The sequence below is a fragment of the Oryza sativa genome, chromosome 2 (genome assembly GCF_034140825.1).
Source record: "Oryza sativa Japonica Group chromosome 2, ASM3414082v1".
Classification (NCBI taxonomy): domain Eukaryota; kingdom Viridiplantae; phylum Streptophyta; class Magnoliopsida; order Poales; family Poaceae; genus Oryza; species Oryza sativa.
In genome coordinates, this window is record NC_089036.1 from 31,413,431 (window position 1) to 31,430,514 (window position 17,084).

The 17,084-nt window shown below is 44.6% G+C and overlaps 3 protein-coding genes across 3 annotated transcripts; all 3 read right to left on the reverse strand.

Moving 5' to 3' along the window:
- Positions 1–478: 478 nt before the first annotated feature.
- LOC4330673 (pyruvate dehydrogenase E1 component subunit alpha-1, mitochondrial-like) lies at positions 479–4,662 on the reverse strand. The gene is made up of 8 exons (NM_001416879.1): positions 3,889–4,662; positions 3,712–3,791; positions 3,110–3,187; positions 1,875–1,970; positions 1,716–1,787; positions 1,530–1,583; positions 1,370–1,435; positions 479–892 (listed from the first exon to the last, which is right to left on the reverse strand). Exons 1-8 carry the CDS (start codon positions 4,568–4,570, stop codon positions 848–850), a joined length of 1,173 nt encoding a protein of 390 aa, NP_001403808.1. The 5' UTR covers positions 4,571–4,662; the 3' UTR covers positions 479–847.
- Positions 4,663–6,182: 1,520 nt separating this feature from the next.
- LOC4330674 (E2F transcription factor-like E2FE) lies at positions 6,183–9,749 on the reverse strand. The gene is made up of 10 exons (XM_015770848.3): positions 9,403–9,749; positions 9,195–9,315; positions 9,021–9,098; positions 8,503–8,568; positions 8,266–8,395; positions 8,107–8,174; positions 7,942–8,014; positions 7,776–7,837; positions 7,275–7,686; positions 6,183–6,532 (listed from the first exon to the last, which is right to left on the reverse strand). The coding sequence occupies exons 1-10, from the start codon at positions 9,594–9,596 to the stop codon at positions 6,411–6,413; spliced, it is 1,326 nt and encodes a 441-aa protein (XP_015626334.1). The 5' UTR covers positions 9,597–9,749; the 3' UTR covers positions 6,183–6,410.
- A 2,092-nt stretch (positions 9,750–11,841) lies between these two features.
- LOC9270619 (TORTIFOLIA1-like protein 3) lies at positions 11,842–15,896 on the reverse strand. Its single transcript, XM_015767898.3, has 5 exons — positions 15,069–15,896; positions 14,834–14,963; positions 14,069–14,586; positions 12,840–13,228; positions 11,842–12,470 (listed from the first exon to the last, which is right to left on the reverse strand). The coding sequence occupies exons 1-5, from the start codon at positions 15,858–15,860 to the stop codon at positions 12,461–12,463; spliced, it is 1,839 nt and encodes a 612-aa protein (XP_015623384.1). The 5' UTR covers positions 15,861–15,896; the 3' UTR covers positions 11,842–12,460.
- Positions 15,897–17,084: the final 1,188 nt, after the last annotated feature.

Consider the following 17,084-nt stretch of genomic DNA (forward strand, 5'->3'; position numbering starts at 1 on the left):
CCATCTTTGCTAGGCCTAGTTTGGCCCAACGGAAGGCTGACGTTAGGCTGGGCCGTACAGAAGGCTGGCACTGGGTTGGGCCTCCATTCCAGAAAAGATCCGTGGCACACTAACAGGCAGAAATTATAGGATAAATTTGTAGTGATATATATACTTCTAGAAAATTAGAAGTCTGATCGTCTTAGCATGTGAGGTTTTTTAAAGAGATTTCTTATACGAGTCATTTTGTATTTCTAAAAGTGAACAAAGTATTGTATTTCCAAAAGCGAACGAAGTATGGGGCGTTTTCGTTTTTCAAAAAGTGAACTAACTATAGGGCGTTTTTGGTTTAATACCCTACTAAAATTTAGCAGTGTCATGTAGAGTTAAATTTTTTTTTGGCAAACCTTGCCAAGACGACAAACATATATGTAATAATGCCTAGAAACATACGAAGAGCGAAGTGTTTTGTTTGCTACTCTATGTTTGACTTAAAATTTTGGTAGCGGATGGACAAATTTGATACGGTATCAAACCAAAACGTCCATATGTTTCCAAGACAGTAAGCGGCGAGGCAATTTATACTCTAGATGTATAATCTTGAACATTTTCTTCCGAAAAGGAGCAATCACGCAGGCAAAGTCTCAAGCTTGAATTTGAAGCCTGACAACAGCGGTTAGATGAATTGCAGAAAAGGAAAAGAAGCAAAAACAAATATGGTGCGATTCTTCCTGACGCATCTCTATACAGGTTCATTTTTGCAACAAAGAATGGCAGAAATGCCTGAGGACTTCTTCACCAATGCTTATTTCTCCAGGCTATCATATCATATTAGAAGAAATAATGCCGCCATCTTCTCGTTGTCAGCCTATGGAAGAGTAGCTCTCAATTCCTTCCTGTCTGCCCCAAATGACTGCAAAATCAAGGTTCGGTTAGAAATGGTTCATCTTCAAACGTTCAAAATGCAGCTGAGGTCAATTCAATGAGACCTGGTTAAAACCATACAGGCTCATTCAGTGCTTGTGAGTTATTATCGTGTGGTTATGGGCAAAATAAGTTCACTCTAACCAAACAAGACGTGCGTATAAAACATAAGCTGAAATTTGTGGTTTAATTTAAAATTGTAAAAAATCCGCTATTACAAGCCAGTGTACTGCTCCATTAGCCTCCATAAGCAGTTGAAAAAATAAGTGCACCATAAATTGAAATTTCTACACTTCAACTTCTTAGAGAACTAGTAAGAAAAGAGATACACCAAGCTGTAACTTCACATTATGAAGAGAATGTGTTTGTGTTTTAATCAAGTGCAGTGTTTGTCTTAGTAAAAGGAAATAATAATGCAGACTTCAATATCTGAGACGACTTAGATGAGTTAGACTTCTGAACTTACCTCCACACCAAAACCCTTGACATATACATTCGTAAAGAGCTCAGAAGTATCAGGCATAGGACTCTCCTGCAAATATTAAAAAGGGGTATATGTGAGTGAAAATCTAATTCAAAGCAAAACAAGTAAACAAAAAAAAAAAGAAGCAAAATGCAGCAAGAACCTTTGCTTTCGCAATGGCATCATCGACTTCTTTTCTGATTTCTTTCTCCATGTCCTGAGACAAAAGAACAAGTTAATGAATCATAATAATACAGAGAATATACCACTAAATGAAATTGCATCTCTAGTCACGACTGTCATTATACATCACTTAAACATTAAACATATTTGACATATGATATGATACCTTGAGCTCAGCAGCAGTTGCTAGGTCATGAGCCAAAATCAACTTCCTAACCCTTTCAATTGGATCACGCTCCTGTTGGCATGATAAAACAATAATTCGTTAAAAACCAAACATCTGGCGTTAATTACACCACAAATTTAAGGGTCACAGGATCCTCACCTGTCTTACACCTGAGATCTCATCCCTGGTACGGTAAGTGCTTCCGGGATCTGACATAGAATGGCCATGGTACCTGTAGGTATCCATTTCAAGAACCTAAATACAAAGAGTGGGGAAACATTAGTAACCATCACTTACTAAAACTGAAACATTTCATTAAGGGTGAATTGCTACAAACTGCTAGCAGGCACAACCATGTTAAGTCAAGTACCAACAGGACTTAAGCATCCATAGAGTAAATAAATCTGTTACTTAAATTTAAGAGTAAATTTCACAAAACTACATGTTTTATGGTTCAAATTGTAGAAAACCACACACATTTTGACACTTGGCACTTAAGTACATATATTTTGGTAGTTTAGTTTCACAAAACCACGCTATCGATAAATGGATTCACCCGTGAGATGGCGTGGTTGTTCCATCTAGGATGAGGACGCGACATCCTATTAATTTCGTGCGATTGCTGGTAATAGGATGCCATGTCCTCGTCCTAGGTGAAACAGTCACGTCATCTCGCGGATGAATCCATTCATTGATAGTGTGGTTTTGTGAAACTACACTACCAAAATATATGTACTTAAGTGCCAGGTGTCAAAGTGTGTGTGGTTTTCTGCAACTTGAACTACAAAACATATAGTTTTGTGAAATTTACTCTAAATTTAATAACATCAATGAGCAACCAAAAACATATTATATAAGACCATAAGTAGTGTATCGCTATTAGGTTATTCCATATTTCACGTCACAATGTTGTCCTAGCAGTAACCAAAGTCGCTCAAGGACACAGCAGCTATGTATCAGAAACAAAGTGCTGTCCCTTCGAAGGAACTTCCACATAAAACAATCTATTCCAACTCTAGTTCACAATTAATCTATGAAGTTACTCTGTGAGTGTATAAAACACAAATAGGACAACCATGACAAAAGAAACAAGCTCTCTGGTGTAAAGCACCTAATTGCCATAGTGTATTTTACTCATCAATTGATCAACTAGCAGCTACCATCAAATTTTCATAGAAAGATTCAGGATATGTTGATGAACAAAAAGATCCAGAATTTAAGTGACTGAACAGGAAAATGTAGGTCAATTAAGCTGCTCAAGTTGCCAGCACTGATTCTTCATGTGAAAATAAACAAGAAATGTGAATCCTAAGCCACTGTAGTTCAACAGTAGCAAATCTATATAATTGCGCTACATAAGTATGCATACTATTAACACGACAAAGTTTACTCACAATTGGGCCATTTGCAATAGCATGCTCTTTTGCGAATTTGCATGCCTGCTTCACAGCAAGAACATCCATTCCATCAACCTACACCAAAGCAATTAGATGATGTCAGTGGCAGATATTAAGTAGAACTTAAACATAAAATGAAAAGATTTCAGTTGTCAATATAATTCAAAATAGGAAAGAAAGAAGAAAGAATGTGTCATCTCAAACTTAAAAGTACAAACCAAATGTATAATACCATAGACAATAAGCTACAGAAGATGAAATGCATTTAAAGAACAATTAACTTCAATCTACAAAGCTATAAACTAAGGTCACATCGAAATTGTCTTTAGGTAACCATTGTGATTTACAATCTTTTTTTCCAATACTTGTTAGAACAGATAGCACATGCTAAAAGCATCTATAACCTTCAACCAAGGCAGTCTCTTCTGCAACTCAAGAAATAGGCAGAGTCTTATGACTTATCAGGTCAGACTCTAAAATTAAAATCCACTGCAAGCAAATCACATATCACAATTGGGAACCAACATTACAAGAATACTAAACATTGATCAATCCAGTCACTACGATGAGCAAAAGTAACAACAGTGAGTTCACATCACCTTCAATCCAGGCACATAATCACCACGCTTGTAGTAGGCAGGGCTCTTTGCTGCCCTCCACTCAGCGGTTCCCATCCCATCTGCACAAGGGAAATCGAATCAAGATCATATCACATCAAATGAACAAGCAGATATCACGATGCAATCATGATTCCCAAAAGCGGCACAGGAACTCACAATGGTTGTTTTCGCAGACCAATATAGCTGGCAGCTTCCAAAGAGCCGATATATTGAGGGCCTCAAAGAGCTGGCCCTGGTTCGCGGCACCATCACCATAGAGGGCAAACGTAGCAGTTTCCTCTTTCCTATACTTCTGCGCGAAGGCGAGACCGCATCCAAGGGGAACCTGGGCGCCGACGATACCGTGGCCACCATAGAAATTGGCGTCCTTCTTGTAGAAATGCATGGATCCGCCCTTCCCGCGGGAGCACCCAGCCTGGCGGCCCATGAGCTCCGCGAACGCGGAGACGAGGTCGCCGCCGCGTGCGAGGTAGGTGCAGTGATCGCGGTACGCGGTGATGATGGAATCGGAGCGGGTGATGGCGGCCTCCATCCCGACGGCGACGGCCTCCTGGCCGTCGTAGAGGTGGCAGAACCCGCGGATGAGCTTGGCCTTATAGAGGGAATCCGCGGCGATCTCCATCCGGCGCATCACGGACATGTCGCGGAAGAAGGTGAGGAGCTCGGCCGGGGTGGTGGTGACGTCGCGCGAGGGCGGGTCGACGATGTGGGAGGTGAAGGGGACCGAGGTCTCGATGGTGAGCGGCGCCGTGGAGTCCGAGATCGAGCGCGCCGCGATGAGCGCCGTGGCCTGGGCCCGCGCGGGGGGGACGCGGCGGAGGAGGATGGCCGCAGCCATGGCTATGGCTGCCTAGGGTTTCGCGGCGGCGACGGCGAGGTGGATTTGGGGGTGGGTGGGGAGGAAGGAGATAGGAAGAGAGATTTTTCCTTGAGAAATTATCGTTGCGCTCTTAATAAAGAAATAAAGAATGGGGCTCGGTTGGTTGGTGTTGATGGGCTTCGCGGGCCTGCGGCGCATATTGCTCTCGGACAGTCGTGTGGGCGTAAAAAATTGCGAGTAATATATATACTTATCTCTGTGAAATTTTATTGGTTCAAACTGAGTTTGACTAGCATAAGATAATGGAGAAATTCGCGAGTTTAAAAAGTTGGTTAGACGACAATTGACGTCAGGATTTATTATTTTGAGCACAATCGCATCTGATGCACTTCCTTTTTTATTAGTATAGTAGAAGATGTTTTTATATGGAGTCTGATCTGTCTTCTTTAGGTTTTTTTTTTCTGGTTTTGTTGGTTGTATTGTCGTTGGAGCTAAATACATCTGGAGTTCTGGACAGTAGCCTATTAAAAATTCATCATCTTTGCGATAATTAAAAAATAATTATCACAGAATGATTGAATATAAATAAACAAGGGATAAATATGTAAAATTATAATTCCAGATCAGAAGAAACACATAATTACAGAGATATAAATGATTTTCCGAAGAAAAAATAACAATGAGAATTGGACTACAGTTAAAAGCAAGGAGACAAGAATTTGTTATGACGTGTCCCTGTCATGACGTTGGGAATATTATAGGTCATTATAAACAGGTGAAGGCAACCCCAGGCGATGGCGAGGGGGCAGTTCACTCGCAACGACTTGTTTCAATTAACCGTCGATCTCAAACATACTAGTTCAGCAATAAGATTGCATAATGCATAGTGCAAGCAACTAAGCAATGCTAGAATAGTACTACGAAATGTACAATGCTTTCTCTGACCAAATCCTTTCAGTGCAAAAATAGATTTGGGCTGTGTTTAGATCCGAAGTTTGGATCCCATCACATCAACCTATCATACACACAACTTTTTAGTCACATCATCTCTAATTTCAACCAAAATCTAAACTTTGCGCTGAACTAAACACAGCCTTGGGCTTTACATCCACTGGCAACTGCTGACAATTTTCAGGTATGTGTAATCATCCTTACAAATACACCTATGATTGCTAAAGTCTTTTTCTTTTTGATCTTAAACTACTACAGTACTACAATTACATTTTACACCATCTGGTACTCCTATTATACTGGCCTGGTAGGATGGTTTTTGACTACTTGAGCAGAGTTCTGTTTCTGCTTCAATTGTTACTGGTAACAAATTCGTAACCCCGCCGTTTGACTTATTCGTGGAATAAGCCAAATGGCATATTTGCAAATGGAATGTAATTTGTGGATATAATTTTTATATACGTGTTCTTAACAATTTAGAAACAAAGGCTGAAAAATAAATTCCAACATCAACTTCAAATTTAAGGTTAAAAATTTAAATTTTAACTAATAAGCATAAGCATAAGCGAAAAGATGAAGCCTTTGAAATGGATTCAAAGCCTCAGACAGCGTATAGTATATACAGAAAAATGAGGGATGCTGCATCGCAAGAATCTAGATGAACTGACAAACTTTAGAATGCACAAACGTAAGGAAAGCTTATAGCTAGATGAATTAACAGTTACATGCCTAACAATGAGGCGAGTTTATCTTTTGGACTGAATAGCCTGGATATTTCCTGCATTGAGTAAATACAATGGATCCTAGGCCTAGGTCATGTCTTTGTTCCCTCATTTTCTTGACAAATTGTACAGGTAAAATCCCAAGCACGCGGTAAGAAATACAGTGCTTGAGATTAATGATTTGACTACAAAAACTGGTTAATGACAGGCATGCCAAAGTGCTGCTGCATCATGCTGCTGCCTTGCGCAAATTCAGAGTACCACGATTTCCAGGCTTCCACATAATGAGCAAAAAGATCGCCCAATGCTGCATTCAGAAAATTGTGGAAGAAATCATGAGCAATTGAATTTATAACAGCATGGTTTCCAAAGTAAAATTGTCATATAGTACTCTACTTCCCTAGCTGCATAGATTATCCTAGTACTTTTAGTACAAAGAACTTGGCACCAAAGTCCAAAAAACTCATGCACCATTTAAGTGAAGCCAAGAAACAAAATATAGCAAAGGCTGAAGATCCTATTGATATATGTGTATGCAATTTATTTCAGCTAGAAACTAGTATCAAAACTAACAAAGTTACAAGCAAAAACTCAGGGAACAAACACCAGTGATATAGCTCAAATCTACCAGCCAATATTACAGAAACTATGTAAACTTTCATGAAATCAAATAGAGCATATAAAGCATTTGCAAGATTCATTTTCTATGGTTGATTTTTCAATCCACATGTTTCACTTTCTATCAGTATGTTCAACTTAAATCACTTGAAAAAAGATGTCAACTGGTAGGAAACAGATCCACTGAAGGCTTGATGCTGTAACTTCAGAGTGGCATGGTATATCAATATCAGTTAGAGACAGGCCAACAAAGTGGGCTGTAACTTCAGCTAGAAGCCTAGAAACATGTTATAGTACTCCTCACAGAACCAGAGACAGGCTTTTTCCTACCCAAGTCATATTCCATAAGAACAAAATAACCTTTTTTTTGTCTAAGAGATGGAATAAGATCATGGAATTCTTGTAAAGGGTCAAAGAAGAGTTTAACCCACCTTGGTTCTGGTATTGTGGTCGAAATGAAGCAGCAAGGCTCTCCCAGTTTTGAACATTATCTGTGTGTCCTTTATTACCATTGTCAAGCTCTTGTTTTCTTGCACCAGCAGGGTGGAAAGGCCCATAAACAAAACCACCCTTGCTACCCTGCCCGAGCTGTTTCTGCACTGACAATTTGCAGTTCTTCAAAATTTCACCACCACTCAGTGTCAGCTTTGCTTTCTTTGGGATTGTTGAGTCCAGTCTGCTTCTGTTTATGTCAATGTTAGTGAGTTCAGTCCCAAATGCTCTCTTGTTCGATATGGTCTTCCCTGGTGGAGGTACTGCGATTGTGACACCATTTTCAGCTTTTGGTTTCCCCGCTGAGCCCAACCACCGGAATGCAGGTTTCCTTGAGTCTGCCTGTTGTATCTGGAAGCCATAATTCAATAGCAAGTGTTAAGAAACAGGTTCTAACTCATCATTTAACTACATCCTATAAGTAAATGTATGAACCCCACCTTATCAATGAAATTCAGTGATGACAGCACGTTAGCAATGTCATACAGTCTCCGGACTTTAGCTGCATCACAAATACAAGAAAGAAAAGTATTAGCTTTTTTCCCCCTTTCACTAGGATTACTACAAAAGGTTGCATAATTCAGTATAGGAAATGGCAGTACTGACTTCTCATACTGTTCTCTGCGTGACCTTCTCCAAGTAGCAGCTTTGCAGCTTCATCAAGTGAGATTGTGTCAACCTGCTCCGAGATCCCATTTCATAACAATTACTCCAAGAGCATTACATATTTTGATATTTACAACAGAATCAAAGACGCCAGCAATTGCTTACCTCCATGGTCAGGAAGAGTTTCACGAAATTCTGCGTGAGCAACCCAAGCGACTTCTCCTTCCTATGGTCTGCAAATGTAAACCAAAATACTGAGTTTGACACAACAAAATGTAGCTGTAGCACAGGCAGTAAACTAGCACTAAAAAAATTAAGCCGTACCAGATCTAAGCCGGCAGCGAGGTGCGCCTGGCTTGTTGTCAGAAGGGTTGTCAACTGGTTGACTCAGCTTCTCGCTCTCGGTATCACCATCAGCGTCACCCATCTTATCTTCATCTTCGTCATCCGACATCTTCACATCACCGAATAGAAGAAATGAAAATTTTGGTTGAAAAAATAAATTCTGGCAGATAGCTCGATTCAAATGTTCTTGAGAAAGATAAAGATAAGATAGCATACAATGGCTGCAGACGGCTCCTCCACGGGCAGAGGAGCCAATCCAGACTTCTCTCTCAATGCCCTCTCCTGATAAAGCCAAGAGGAAGAAAAGAAGACGCTTTAGGGGTAAACTGTTTGTATGTCACTTAAATGGTTATAAAAAAATTTGAAAAAAATTGGAAAAGTGTATTAACATGTGATATAACACTCCACAAACATACAAGTTCAAATTCAACTTCTACATCTCGTAACGAAAAAAAACAAATTGAACCGCAGCTAGTTAACGTATATCCAGAGTCAAATTTGTTTTTTTTTCGTTGCGAGATGTAGAAGTTGAATTTTTACTTGCATGTTTGTGGAGTGATATATCATATATTAATACATCTTCTTAATTTTTTTCAAATTTTTTTATAACCATTTGAGTGACATGCAAACAACGAGAGGATATCCCCTCGAGGGATCAAAATCCTCTTCCACGCTTTAGATGCATTAGACCAACAGTTTCTTGCAGAATTATCACATGGAATGGCAACACAAACCTTGAGTTCTCGCAATGCCATTGGGACGCCGCCGAAGCCTATCCAAGAATAACGATTCTTGGCCTTCCTCACGAGGATCTTCTCACAGATGAATCGAAAACAAATGTCAGAATCAAATCGAGCAAGAAAGAACAAGAACCCTGTCCAGGAAAGGCGGAGGAAGAAGGAACTCACCCCTACGCTCTCGAGCACGTTGACGATGTCGTAGATCCGGCGCCTCTCCACGCCGAGCCTCCTAGCCGCGTCGTCCAGCCCGATAGACTCCACGTCGTCGCGGTTGTACAGAGCGACGAAACTAGAAAACGCACAAAAAAATTCGGTAAGAACAGGGAACCAAAACGCCAAAATCCACGAATCCCCCAGATGCACGAGAGATCCCCACTTGGAGCAGAGGAGGCCGAGCGACTTCTGCTTGCGGCTGTAGGCGTGGTCACGCAGCTTCCCGCCTCTGCCCTCGACGAACACCGGCTGCTGGCGTTGCGGGAGAGAAGGCACCGCCTCCGTCATAACCACAGCCTCCGCCGCGTCGGCCGGCGAAGACGAGGGTACAGCAGCCATCACCGCCGCCGTCGCCATCGATTCTGCTCGCGAGGATTGGATCTTGGTGCGTCCGCGGGTGGGAGAGGAGAGGGAATTCTCGCGGAAGTATTATAGATGGATGGATCTGGACGGGTTGCGGGAGGCGCCGGCCGTTGAAACGAATCTGAAGAGGAGAGGGGGCTTTGATTTGGCGCGGCGGTGGCGGTATCGCCTCGTTTCAAAAATTCTCTCGCCGCGCAAGGGCTGGGTCGAGTGCACGCCGCGCCTACCACCAGCAACCCGGGTGGCTGACAGGTGGGGTACTCGGTTTCTCTCGCGCTAACTCCGCTTTCCATGGCCCCATGCGTCAGCGGCAGATGGGAGATTTGAATGAGCGCGCGTGGTCCCAGGTGGGAGGCCCACTTGCGGTCGGACCCATGTGTCGGTTAGTGAAGAGGGGGTGGAGGAGCTGACGCGGAGGCACACGCGCCCTGTTTGAAATTTAAGCGGCGGCCGCGCGCGGCGTGCGCGTGCGTGCCCGAGCAAACACCGAGAGGCGGTTTTGTGAGGCGCGGGGCGGAGGAAATGGGGGCAAACAGGCGTGTGATTTGGGGGGGTTTTGCGCGGTGGCGGTGGACGCGCGCGGCGCGGGCACGGACGGGGGCGCGGGCGATTTGGCTATTTTTCCCCACGGTTGGTGGGTCGGGGCGGGTGTTTCGAGGGGATTTGTTTAGGGAGCGGCACGTGGGTGGTGTGAGATGGCGCGGGGGAGCAGAGGCGCGGCATGGCCTTCTTCGCTGGAATCGGATCAGGAATACGGTGATGGTTTTGGGTCCACGACTCCACGTTTAGGGTGGAGCCGAAGCCGATGCAATCCGGCAACAGCGGCACAGCGGTGTGCAAAGGGACAAGCACAAGCTGCACAAAACTGCGGACACAGCGCAAACGTCAAGCACAGCTTCGCCACCTCCGCTGTGCCTTTTGCTGCGTTGTGGAAAGTGCCAAGTTGACCCCGCTAGCATAGTTGTCGAGTCTTGAGTGTACTGTACTACTGCATTGTCTGTTCTCGGTTCTCTTCACTGCTGATCTGCTCGTATGGTCTGGGTAAAATCCTGGGATTTTGTATGTGAAACTAATATCTGAACAATTCCAACAGGCCTTAATCGGAAAAGAAAAACTCAGGCAGGTACTTTCATCGTAGGTCCAGGGACTCCAGGCTGATCCGTGCGAATTATGGGCCGGTCTCTTGACAGATTATTGTGTTGTAATAATGGGCCAGACCTTCCATGGGCCTAGGACTTCTCTTAGGGCAAGAGCAAATGCGTCACGGTATTTGTTCAGCCTGGGGCTGGCACATTGGATGGAACTTGTACCAAGCAACTTAACCCCACAGTGCAAGCTAATTGAACTGGGCCCCACCAACATCATTTTTTCATCTTTCCCCCCCCCCCCCCCTCTCTCTCTCTCTCTCTTCTTTACCTTTCCCAAAAATTCCAATCCATCCCCTCCCAACCGATTCCTCTCCAGTCTCCGGGCGATCCCGTCGGCGGACTTGGCCACGTCTCCTCTCGCGTGCCCCCGCCGCCTCGTCCGCGTCTTCCTCGCCGCCGACCGGAACTGCACGGGTCGGGGCGCGGCGCGGCACTGGCAAGGCTCGCCAGATCCGACAGCCGTGGCTCGTCGAGGAGCGGCGTGGCGGCGGCGAGTCTCGACGACAGCGTGGCAGCTCGCCAGATCCAAGTGGCAACGACTCGTCGGGGCGCGGGGCGAGAATGGCCGTGGTCGTGGCTTCGTCGCCGTCGCACTGCCCTCCTCGCCTGCACCGGCGAGCCCCTCCCTCTCTCTCTCTCTCTCTCTCTCCATGGGTGTGGATGCGATTCTTTGATTTCTCTGTGAAAACGCTGACGAGGTACTCGGAACCAAACAAGGTCACACGAACCTGGTTGAGACATGGGTCCCACCCCCTTTTCTTCTCCACGTATGCAATCTGCCTAGGTGGAGAGTGGAGGCCAAGTGCCACGTAGATGCACAGTGAATGGCCTTGAGCAGTAGAGGTACTAGCTATGCCCTGTTTTCAAACGGTACAAATTCTCCCCCAAATGAATCTGCAGTTATAGTCTATAGAATCTTTAAAAAATAAATTAGAAATATGTAGTCATAGAATTAAAAAATAAACTATAAATAAGAAACTAAGAAATACGTATTCTCACCTCACCAAATGGTTACTCGTGCCTTCCGAACAAGACTTTAAATGCCACCCACCAACCATTTTAAACAATAACGCCGAGTCGAGACTCGAGAGTGAAAAGGCACAGAAGCACTGCTCATAACTGAAATCACTCGGGCAGTAATGCCGTTATGTCAAGTTGTCAACACCTTCAGAGTTCAGAAAGAAGGCAAAGAAAACTCACGAGCACAGAAGCTGTTTTATCCAAACTATTTACAGGATACATTCATAGCTTCGTACAGAAACACGTTGTGCCTACATTCTTATAAACGGAAAAAAAATAAAACAGTTCTGAAGTACCACGGCTGCGCGGGACAAAAGATAATGGCCAATTGTCAAGCCCAACTCCACCAGCAGGGTTTCATGAACACGGTTACTGTATCCTCATTCTCCATTTCTCGGTGAGGCTGTATAATCCGAATCCCTGATAATTAGTGAGGATCCAGCTCAAGAAACGAGTTCTACCTCAGGATCTATGCTTTGCAATACTGCAGTGACTATGCTTTGCAATAGTGCAGTGACTCCCGTAGAACACCATGATCCATGCACACCACGCGCTTTCAGTTCCGGCTCCAACAAAGGAAAAAAAACCCTCAGGAAGTCTCAGAGAAAGAGAGAAAATGTTGCTACCTTCATGCTTATGTATGTTCTAACTTGAGCAGCTCACACATCAAAGAAAATGTCTTTGTCGTGCCTAGCCCATCCTGAAGAAATTAGGATAGGAAAAACAATAATTAGTTGCCAAGTAGCTGAGCAGAAAGTAATGGTATTAGAAAAACATATTGGGAATTTGAAGTGTAGGTTGGTGGGAAATGTGAAGGAATACCAGTCTGAAGAAAAGGAATTTTCAGCTAGGATACAATGGACCTATATAATGTTGACATGCCACTAGCATTTAAATCATTATAATGCTATGTATTACATACAAAAGGTATTACTTTTCTGCTGCTATGTTAGTATCCACTACCAGCTAGGTCTCCATAAAAATCTGATTGGACAACTAATGTTTATATCTATGGACACTAATTAAGTTGTAGAGAAATGTTGTTATGCCATAATTAGCCAATAATTACCTTGACTTTGGTAAAGTCAAATCCTTTCTTCTGCCTTCCTGAGCAGTCGCTGTTCTCGCAGCAGACGAAATGTTCGGCTCAGCTAACGGGTTGGTGACAAAACCACCCTGAACTCCAAACTTTTGCCTTCCCCACTTGTAAGAAGTTCTGCTCCCCTCCGAACTGTTTCGACCATCAGAGACAGAAAAACTAGAAGAGTATCTACTAGCATCATGACGCCTCCAGAATTTTGGGTTCAGAATGCAGCATGAGTTGACATGAGCTTCGCTGTTTGATGTCCTTCCTGACGAGGCAGCTAAATCTCGGGAGATTTCATCCAATGCCATCTCAAGTCCATGTACCCTTGTCTCCAAAGAATTCATGCCATTCTCAGATTTCCCCATAAATTTCTGATAAACAAGAGGAACACAAATGTCAGATGACCTTCCAATAAACATGGATGGTATGAGAACCTTGTAGCATGAACTACTGTGTATAATTCCCAGAGTGAATACTGACTATATGGGTTGCAATTTAACATATCAATTGATGCATGGCAATTTAACAGATGCGAGTACAGCCAGCAGAAAGATAAAGTGGTTCTTCTGGACTGTGAGATTTAAAATAGTGATAAACTGATAATTTGCATATTAAAACATAGTGATATAGCACATGTCATGTTGCTGTTCCAGGTTCCCCCCCCCCCCCCCCCACACACACACACAACAAAAAAAAATACCATGACATTGCTAAATGTTCAAAATACATTGATTTGACTAGTGGGATGAAGACATTCAAGTGGCAATTATACATGATGCACACAGTAGCAATACCTGTCTGGCATATGCAACAAGACTCCTGACCACCGACAATTTAGAGCATGACTTAACATGCCCATTCAATAGTCAATGCAATGAGAAGTGGGCTTTACCCTTCTACTTATTAGTCTGCACAGAAGTTTCATGGCTACAAGCCCTAGCAAGGAATGTCTAGTGTACTTACAGCATGTTTTTGAAAGGCCAAAAATCGAACTGTACTGAAAAAAAACATGCCTCTGTATTTATAGCAAATGCACCTTTCTTGTTAATGAACATGTACTGAACAGACCATAAAAGATTAGTAGAGCTACTGTGAACATGTACTGAACAGACAGCCAACACTGGCTAGCGTTGTCATTTAAATATGAATGATCAAGAGCCTAGCTGAATTAAATTGTACAATGTAAGGTCAAGCCAAGCAAAGGAAATCACCTGGATAAGATCTAGTAAACTGCTCTGCTGATTTTCAATCTGAAGCAGTTGTGACCGAATCTCTGACAATCCCTCGTCTTTGTAACCTGTCTGAAACCTCTCTGATCCGCCACCAATCTCAGAAATTTCTTCCATGTTACCACCCTCCTCATATGGAACGACTCGTGATCCTGCTTTCAGTCCAGCCACCTTGGTCGCCCTGTCATCGCCATCCTGGAAAAGCATCCTCCTTGCTTCCAATCTTGATCTCACATTGCCTCCTTTCAGAAGCTTCTCCTCTGTCACCACTTTGATTGGGGTGGCATCTGGTGTAACAGCAATGTCAACCTTGTAATCACGGTTCTTCGCTTGGCCCGCCTTGCGATATGAAGGAGGTGATTGCTTCTTGTTTCTAGCTGATGAAGAGCTATGCCTTTTGTTGACACTGGGTGAGGCATCAGGAGGAGGCGACCTGCTTGCAGGTAGACTATTCCTCCTGGTCGACGATGCAACCGGATATCGCCCATCACTTGCACTCCCTATAGAATCCAGCACATGGCCAACTGTTCAGAGTTCAGTTTATACAAATCTAATAGCAGTAAAATAAAATCATCCTCTTTATTTTGATCTTTATCAAAAGCACTTGATTCCTTTTGTTCCTTTTACTCGCAACATACAGGATTACAAGAGTCCAAGCTAAATTACCAGATCTGAGTAACAAAAGTAGCAACAAAAGCAGCAATTAGAACTACAGAATAACAACACAGCTCCAAAATAGTAAATAACCTGCAAGAGAAGATCGTCGTTGAGAGTGCGATGCCGGTGGCGCACCGGAGGAGCATTCGTCCTCTTCAACATCCGGGATCTCCTTCCATGCCTCGATCATCCTGTTCATCGAATCTCGCACAATCTTGACCTGCATTGCCAAACAAGAACACGAAAAGACTCAAACCCTACGCTCAGATCCAGAAAAAAGATGAAACCGCCAAGATCCATACCGAGATAAAGAAAGGGAACCAACCTTGTCAAACCTCCTGGCCTCGAACATGGTGATGCAAGAAGATTTGTAGCTGACGAGAAGATCCTTATGTTCTAAGGCCAATGCAGCAAGAGCCTCGGCCGCGGCCTTTCTCGCCGCCCAGTCGTCGCTGGCGATTGTGTCGCGGAGGCACGGGACAGAGGCGGTGACTTCAGCGGCGCCGGCCGCGGATGCAGAGACGCCAATGAGAGAGATGAGCGCGGGCTTGGCTTTGAAGGCATTGCTGCGGAGGAGCTTGAGGAGGCGGGGTTGGAGCTTGTGGATGTAGGAAGCGAGGTCGGCGGTGGGGGCCGAGGCCTCGACGGCGGCGGCCGTGGCGAGCGCGGCCGCCGTCTGCGCGCACTGGTCCTGCTCGTGGAGGAGCGCGTCGGTGAGGGGTCGGAGCGCCGGGGAGGCGGAGGCGGACGCGGCCGCCGCCGCGCGCGCGGTGTCGACGAGCGCGGCGCGCACGGAGGAGTCCTGGTCCCGGACGCGGCGGAGTGCGGCGGCGAGGATGCGCGGGACGAGCGGCGCCACGGCGTCGCGCGGGTGCGCCGCGGCGACGAGCGCGAGCGCCCGCAGCGCGTGGCGGCGGAGCGGGGTCTTGTCGGTGGGGCGCGCGTCGGACACCGCCGAGACGAACGCCCCGAGCTCGTCCGCGGCCAGCGCCCGCGCGATGGCCTCCAGCTCCGCGGCCGCCATGGCCTCCGTGTCGCGGTCCGACAGCTTGAGGAGGCACCTGTTCACCCGCAGCTTCAGCGGCTCGCCGCCGCGCGCCCGCCCCGCCGTGCCCATGGCCCTCTCGCTGCGGTGCGCCTACTCTGGCTTGGCGAGACGAGACGCGACGCGACGCCAAGATATTGGCGGCGTGGGCTGGGAGGAGTTAGCGGGTCGCGGCGTGGAGTGGCATGGAAGCCAGCGGAGCCACTGGCCAGTGATGTCCGATAGGTGGCGGGTGGGGCGTAGGGGCGTAGCGGACGGAGCGGCGCGTTTATTTATGCCGCTGCTTTGTTTTACTCTTTTTTTTCCTCGTTAACTTTTTCTCTTTGTTATGGGAGAATAGCTATTTAGTGCCTAAAGTTTCTCTGTAGGATCAGTTTAGTCCCTAACCTTTTAAATGGTTAAAAAAAATCCTTAAACTTTGTTATAAGGTCTAAAATAGTCCTTGGGTCCACCAAAATCATTATATAAATATGCCATGTCATCATTGATGCAAAATCTATGACGAATTGTCCAATTTACCCTTACGTATATCATAGAAAAATAAATATAAGGGTGAATTAGACATAACCATGGGAAAAAATACTTATCTTTTTTTCACCCTTTTGAGGTATATTTTTGCTCTTACATTTTACCTTTTGTTTTTTATTTTCCTATGATATATGTAAGGGTAAATTGGACAAATCATATAGATTTTGCATAGGAATGTGACATGGTATGTCTATGTGGCGATTTTGGTGGGATCAAGGACTATATCAACCCACGTGACAAAATTAAAGGACTTGTTTGGACAATATGAAAGATTAAGGACTAAAATGACCCAGGAGCAAAATTTTAGGGACCATATTAACTATTCTCCCCTTCGTTTTTCTTCTTTCACTTTGCACAAGAGCAGCCTTTTTTCCGGTTCACTAATTTTAGCTGGGAATACCCATATCTCTGCAACCTGAATATTGGATGGACATCGCCGTACCATACAGTAACACACTAACACGGGTGTCCCTTGTAGATGTGTGTCGGATCAGCCAATGGAAGCAAGGCAGGATGAACAGTACTGCCACCTGTATTTGGCTTGATCGGCACATACAAAAACAACTTATAGTTGCGCTTTTTGTGATTATTACTAGTAACAACTTGATACGTACCACACTCTTTGCTGTTTGTGGCCAATCCAGTTATTTCTGAAATAAAAAGGGCACACTTTTTTTAGATTTTTTTTAAAATACAGTACAAATGCGTAGGTGCTTATAATACGGGCACACATTCACGTTCTATTATGAGCAGCTCTGAAAGAGGCAT

What these genes read in the sequence shown, in the direction of transcription:
- LOC4330673 (NM_001416879.1), bottom strand. Translation starts at nt 4,570, where the DNA reads ATGGCTGCGGCCATCCTCCTCCGCCGCGTCCCCCCCGCGCGGGCCCAG. An exon ending in ATTATGTGCCTGGATTGAAG is followed by an intron (nt 3,188 to 3,711) that starts GTGATGTGAACT and finishes GCTTTGGTGTAG; the next exon opens with GTTGATGGAATGGATGTTCT. An exon ending in CTATTGCAAATGGCCCAATT is followed by an intron (nt 1,971 to 3,109) that starts GTGAGTAAACTT and finishes CTTTGTATTTAG; the next exon opens with GTTCTTGAAATGGATACCTA.
- LOC4330674 (XM_015770848.3), bottom strand. Translation starts at nt 9,596, where the DNA reads ATGGCGACGGCGGCGGTGATGGCTGCTGTACCCTCGTCTTCGCCGGCC. An exon ending in CTCGGCCTCCTCTGCTCCAA is followed by an intron (nt 9,316 to 9,402) that starts GTGGGGATCTCT and finishes TGCGTTTTCTAG; the next exon opens with TTTCGTCGCTCTGTACAACC. An exon ending in ACGTGCTCGAGAGCGTAGGG is followed by an intron (nt 9,099 to 9,194) that starts GTGAGTTCCTTC and finishes ATCTGTGAGAAG; the next exon opens with ATCCTCGTGAGGAAGGCCAA.
- LOC9270619 (XM_015767898.3), bottom strand. Translation starts at nt 15,860, where the DNA reads ATGGGCACGGCGGGGCGGGCGCGCGGCGGCGAGCCGCTGAAGCTGCGG. An exon ending in ACGACGATCTTCTCTTGCAG is followed by an intron (nt 14,587 to 14,833) that starts GTTATTTACTAT and finishes TGGATTCTATAG; the next exon opens with GGAGTGCAAGTGATGGGCGA. An exon ending in GTTTACTAGATCTTATCCAG is followed by an intron (nt 13,229 to 14,068) that starts GTGATTTCCTTT and finishes CTTGTTTATCAG; the next exon opens with AAATTTATGGGGAAATCTGA.